General features: G+C 42.2%; 1 protein-coding gene across 1 annotated transcript in view; it reads right to left on the reverse strand.

The window, feature by feature from the left end:
• Nucleotides 1-6,310, reverse strand: part of CNTLN (centlein) — a 302,717-nt gene extending 296,407 nt beyond the window's left edge. Inside the window, exons 1-2 of the mRNA XM_063455244.1 lie at nucleotides 6,256-6,310; nucleotides 1,760-1,896 (exon numbers count right to left, since the gene is read on the reverse strand). Of these exons, the coding sequence (XP_063311314.1) occupies nucleotides 1,760-1,846 (87 nt within the window). The 5' untranslated portion in view covers nucleotides 1,847-1,896; nucleotides 6,256-6,310. The remainder of the gene's footprint in view (nucleotides 1-1,759; nucleotides 1,897-6,255) is intronic.
• Between the last annotated feature and the right edge of the window lie 420 nt (nucleotides 6,311-6,730).

Raw genomic sequence — 6,730 nt, forward strand, 5'->3', positions numbered from 1 at the left:
TGTATGGCAAATTTGAAGCCTATCACTCCGACAGCAACACACTAGTACAGCATCCAAACCAAGTGAACAGTCACCTCTTGGGATGCCAGCACGCTCCCATTGCAGACACTCGGATCTCACAGCAAAAAGAATCTGAAAATGGCAGCAGAGAAGGCGACGTCTCCCATTTGAGCTTATAGCTACACGCTGAAAGTCAGAGACAGTGAAGTCCCGCCGCAAGAGACTGGAGACTCACCCTAGATCCGGCTGCAGGCAGTGGCTTACACTTCTAGTCAGCTTGCACTAAGCTCCATACGGGGTCTCAATGCCACAGTGGAGGACCCCGTGGACCTATTTGGGCCTGCCTCGCTTGCAGGATCTTGCCTTCTACCTTCCACCAGGTAGACTACGGGGCCTAATACCGGGACTCTCAAGGCTTGACTCTTTGCTTCCCCAATTGGGTGTTGGCTGACCTCGCAGTTAGCTCATAATAATTTCTGGCATCATCTACACCGCCAATAATCCTATCTTACCTACATGCTCAATAATAAATAAATAAATAAATAAAAAAGATAGACTATGTTTCAGTTTTGTGAATACTTTTCTTTCTCTGTTTAGCATTTTATTCTACTCATCCATTAAAAAAAAAAAAAATATGTACATTGGTGTCTGGCCTGTATCTCCTATTTCCCCCCCCCCCCAAAAAACTGCTGTATTATTAAAGATGAATAGTCATATCTAAAATTAAAGTGTCATTTATCCAATCATTTAAAAAAGCTATTAATCTATTCAGTGCGTGCGTCAGTGCATGCGTCTGTCAGTAAGTGTCCAAATAATAGTGTGTGTGTCTATCAGTGTGTCGAATCAGTGAGTGTGTATGTATGTCATTGTTTGTCAGTGTATATGAGAGTGTGTGCGGCTGTCAGTCAAAGTGCGGTCTTGACAGGAAGGGGTGGGGAAAATGTAAATTATTGGAAGGGTGGGGGTGCCCAAGCACCGTTCTTCATAGGGCAGCACAAATCCTAAATACTCCACTGAGACCACAGACATTATGCACAGATTGCTCATTTAGTTCACTGTTGACATGCCAATACATCTACTGTTATGTTTGTCATATTGAACTTTACTCTGCCATTGCAATGATATTACTGCATGCGCTAGAGAGTAGGTCTATGTTTGGGGGAATTCCCCAGAACATAGACTAGTTCACTAGCGCAGGGAATCTCTGAAACCTATGTTTGGGGAAAATTCCCTGAACATAGACCAGCTCTATAACGTGGGGAATACTTTGAATCCCCATGCTAGAGAGCTGGTTGGTCGCAAAGTGATGACCACCTGAATATAACAACTTTCCATGCTAAAGTAATCTCTATGCTGTTGATACATTGTTATAAACTACAACTGTACTTATATGTATATGCTCCTTTTTTGAAATAACTATCAAATCCCAATGTCCCTATTTTCTAGCAGAATAGAATATTTAGTATGTATGAGTATGTCTCAACCAAAATTCCCAGAAATGTGCAGTATGCAAGTATCACAGGGCTCTACAAAAATAGAGCTCACAGCAATGTAAATTGCATATGAACTTATGCTGGCTTATTTGTTGATTTCTTCATGACTTGTATCCTCAAGGCAAGTTATGCAGAATAACAGTTCTTAAATGTCCTTTTTTTGTGTGGTGGCCATGAATGAGCAAATGTAATTTATTTATAACATACTTGTAATTGTGAGCTAGGAGATAAAGATTAGAAAATGTAACAAGTATTAGTAGTAGTACCTGGCATTGGGACAGCTCTTCTGTTAGGCTGGTAATTTCTCCTTCTAGCCGGAGGATGCGTTCTTGATCATTTTGTTTTGCAGCCATGGCGCAGAATTCACAACACAAACTCACAGAGGTATAGGACAGATCAGATTCTGTAGGTAACAAAAGGAAGTTCTAATCAAATATCCAGTGTATGTTATTAAAATTGATTAGAAATACAGTCATATCATACAGTCACAATTCACAAATACTGTAATGCCACTCAGCATGTGTGCCACTTTAAATAATAAAACAATATCTAGCTCAGAATTTATTTGCAAAATGTAAAGTTGTTTTAAATGTGTTGCACATCTCTAGTTCAAAAACCAAGGGGATTATACAAAGTGTCTGGTTTCGTTTTTAGGCTTATTTTCTCGCGCTTTTCCTATTTGAGCCAATTTATTCCTCTACTTGTGCCAAAATAATCCATTTGTGCCATTTGTCATTTTATTTTCCCAGTGTATTCATGTTATCTTCTTTTGGTTCAAAAGTTTGGTGCTTCATATTTATAAAAAAATAAAAAATTACAAAAGGAAGAAAAGTACTACATGACAGATGGGCAACTTTGAAATTTTTCCTTTTTGCTTAGCATACGTTAATCTTGTGAATGTGCCTTTTTTTCAGTAACATCGCTCATTTGTCATTTTATTTTGTGGATGCAATCACTGGTGAAATCATTAGGTGCAAAAAAGGAGCAAAACCTACAAGAGTAATAAAACGGACACTACAGAGAAAGTAGAACAGATGGCCCCAATGTATACAGAAATTAGAGTAACAGTTTTATACATGAGAAAATAGATCAAACACAAAACTGGCACAAATGTTTTCACAAATGAAAGTGAACTCAACAACTTAAAGGAACACAATAGGGTCAGGAACCCAAACATGTATTCCTGACCCTAGAGTGTTAAAAGCACCATCTAGCTCCCCTGGCCCCACTAAATATAGTAAAAACTTACCTTTATTAAGTGTTCTTGCATAGCAAGACCACTTAATGTTATCTCACATATATATTATTATTATTATTATTATTATAGCCAAATTAACCACCCTAACTCCTCCCACAGTTTTTACGCTACATAGACAAAAATATACCAAAACCTGCGGATTGTTCCCGATTGGTGTGCTATTACTTTGTGGAACGTTTCGCTGAATGGTTCACGGAATATCGTCGTTCTCGAGGCAAAATTGGTCCCATAGGAATGAATGGCAAAATGTTCAAAGCTAGAGTGGGAGCTGGCAAAAGCTGAAAAATCAGGACATGATTTCTAAACTGCCACCACTCCCTCATTTTCAAGCCCACCTACACAAATCGTATATCAAAATGTTCAGCTATCCCTGCTGCCACTAGAATTGTCCACGGCTAAGCCATAGTCCTGATTGTTTTCACAATATGACCATTTGTTTGCAACTCACGCCGTCCATTGACATTCATTGAAACTCCACTCTACAAAGCTCAAATTTGAAGGGCAATTTCTAAACTGCGACTGTGCCTCCTTGGCTGACATCATTCGAAGTGATGATCTGAGCCAATCACAATGCTTTTCCATAGGATTGGCTGAGACTGTCAAGAAGGCAGATCAAGGGCAGAGCCTGCACAAGTCAAACACAGCCCTGGCCAATCAGCATATCCTTATAGAGATGCATTGCAGAAGATCCATGCAGAAGGTGAGACACTGAATGTCAGTACCTCATCCCCAGGAAGCACCTCTAAAAGCCATTTGAGGATTGGCCATTGGAGGTATACCTAGGTTATAGTGTAAACACTGCCTTTTTTCTGAAAATAAACAGGCATTTTTATCAAGTAGCAGCTGGCTAGGAAAATGTAGTGACAAGAGATTGTAGGTCTTTCATGTCTTATAGTAGTGCCATCCCTATAAAATGCATGTGGTCCTTTTATCATATGTAGTATGCTCTGAAAATACTATTTCTCAACTACATGAAATTCACAGATTTATTGAGATATAGATTGTAAGGAATTGACAAAAGAATGTAAAATTCTTAGATAAAAATAGACAAGCTGGAAATATATCTGAATGTACCTAATTTATTAATCCAACTATTTTAGTATTTTATTTGCAATACCTTTATCAACTTTCCACATTATCTGGTTCACTGTGCATCCACTAAAGTGTTTTATGGAGAAAGACACAAGCACAAATGTGACATGTATACTAAAAGACTAATAGGGTTATTCATTAACTAAAGTGAGAGTTCAAGATTAATTCATAGTAAAGTTAAAGGACCACTATAGTGTCAGGAAAACAAACTTGTTTTCCTGGCACTATAGTGTTAACAGGTCCCCCCCACCCTCATGGCCCCCCTCCTGCCGGGCTGAAGTGGGAGGAAGGGGTTAAACATTTACCTTTCTCCAGCTCCGGGCTCCCTTGGCGCTGGGGACTCTCCTCCTCCTTGCGACATCATCGGCTGAATGCGCATAAGCGGCAAGAGCCACGCGCGCATTCAATCAGTCCATAGGAAAGCATTTCTCAATGCTTTCCTATGGACATTGGCGTCTTCTCACTGTGAAAATCACAGTGAGAAGCGCGGAAGCGCCTCTAGAGGCTGTCAATGTGGCTGGATTAACCCATATGTAAACATAGCAGTTTCTCTGTTTACAGCAGGCAGGGTTAACCCTAGATGGACCTGGTATCCAGACCACTTCATTAAGCTGAAGTGGTCTGGGTGCCTATAGTGGTCCTTTAACCCCTTAAGGACCAAACTTCTGGAATAAAAGGGAATCATGACATGTCACACACATCTTGTGTCCTTAAGGGGTTAAGGTGAAAAAATCCACTATAATCACCCATACCACTTTATCTTATTGATGTCGCCTGGGTGCAGTCTCCCAGTTCCATTAACCCTGCAAAAGAAGACATTGCAGTATTAGAGAAAACTGCAATGTTTGCATTGCAGTGTTAAGAATGCCTCAAGTAGCTGTCTACCGGACAGCCACTAGAGGCACTTCCTGCAGTTTCATGGAGTTTGACTCCATGAACAGAAGATGGACATCCTCACGCTATGCATGAGAACATCCAGAGTCTTCACATCCTCCGTAGGAAAGGGCATGTGCGTGCACAGCATACGCGCGATAGGTTCCCGGATGGTGCTGACAGTGACAGAGCCCAATCCAGCACCAAGGAACATCGACACTAGAATCAGGTAAGGGTTTAAGGGGGGGTGCAAAGGAAGACTGTAGTGTTAGGAATACAACTTTGTATTCCCAACACTATAGTGTTCCTGTAAATTTGAAATTCAATTTGAAATTCACTTTAGTAAACAGCCCTGTTAAAGGGAAACTCCAGTGCCAGGAAAACAATCCATTTTCCTGGCACTGCAGGTCCCCTCTCCCTCCCACCTCCCATCCCCGGTTGCTGAATGGGTGAAAACCCCTTCAGTGACTTACCTGAGGCAGCGACAATGTCCCACGTCGCTGCTTCTTCCTCCGCTGCTGCTCCTCCCTGTGATTGCGTCGGCCGGTGGGCGAGACTGATCCCGTCCACCGGCCGGGAAGACCTAATGCGCGGCAATGACGCGCATGCGCATTAGAGCTCCCCATAGAAAAGCATTGAAAATGCTTTCCTATGGGAAAATGAGCGACGCTGGAGGTCCTCACACAGCGTGAGGACATCCAGCGACGCTCTAGCACAGGTTTTCTGTGCTAGAAACCAGGAAGTCAGCCACTAGAAGTGGAGTTAACCCTGCAAGTTAAATATTGCAGTTTATAAAAAAATGCAATAATTACAGTTTCAGGGTTAAGAGTAGTGGGAGTTGGCACCCAGACCACTCCAATGGGCAGAAGTGGTCTGGGTGCCTGGAGTGTCCCTTTAATGAAAATCATACTTCCCTACAGAATGCAATAAACAAGGCAAAACTTGGGCTACAATAGTAAGGCTGTGACTGTATAGCTTTTCCAGCTTAATATTTTTAATGTAGACCCGAGAGAAATAGGACATATCACACAATCAGGGGCGAGTTAAAATTACCCAAACTTCACTGGCAAACTGGACAAAATATGCTGCTCTGACAAATGGGAATTTGCATACAACTACATCAGTTACATTGTAGGACCCCATTTGTTTTTGGGAGTGAAGACGGTGAGATCATTTAGGCAGGGCTGGCCACAAGGCAGAGCACAGGATATGTAGAACTACAACTCCTATGCTGCTTTGCCAGCCTTGATACTGCCAACGCATCATAGGACTTGTAGTCTACAACATCTCAAAGGGTCTAACTTTATGTCAGCAGTATGTGAAGATATGTGAAATAAATACAGATTTCAAAAGTTACATGTGAATGGATAATAGTGAAGCAAAGGCTGTCAGTGTCTGACACAAACTGACAGACCTGCATACACACAAACTGACAGACCTGCATACACACAGACACACTGACAGACCTGCATACACACAGACAGACCTACAGACACAGTCTGCATACACACAGACAGACCTACAGACACACTGACATACCCGGACAGAGCTGACAGTAGTTGATCTGCCCCCAGCAAGGACACTTCTAATAGGAAATCATCACAGCTATTACTGCTTCCGTGTCTCTCTCTCAAACACAATTCAAACTCCGCGGACAGAAATACAGCAGCCGCCAAGCGAGGCTCGGCATTCACGACACAAGACTTCAAGCAAGCAGATGTGCGACGAGGGGTGTGCTTTACGGCTCCGGAGAGAGCTATTCTGCCCGTTGCTGGATAGCTGCGGCGGGAGGCTCGGCGGGAGTGTGCCCGGGTGGGGGGTGAATGCACTGTACAGGCAGACAGTGTGGGTGATGAGGTTTAATTTCGGTCTATATTTCGGGTTTGTTGGATATTAGCAGGAAGGAGTCCCAGCACAATGTCTGCCAGATTAGAGATTGTATCCGGGTGTGCGGCCAGCGAGATTTTTATACAATTATTTTTCGTATATAAGCTGTTCGTTATAACTTTAGCTG

This window comes from Pelobates fuscus, chromosome 5, assembly GCF_036172605.1.
Source record: "Pelobates fuscus isolate aPelFus1 chromosome 5, aPelFus1.pri, whole genome shotgun sequence".
Classification (NCBI taxonomy): Eukaryota; Metazoa; Chordata; class Amphibia; order Anura; family Pelobatidae; genus Pelobates; species Pelobates fuscus.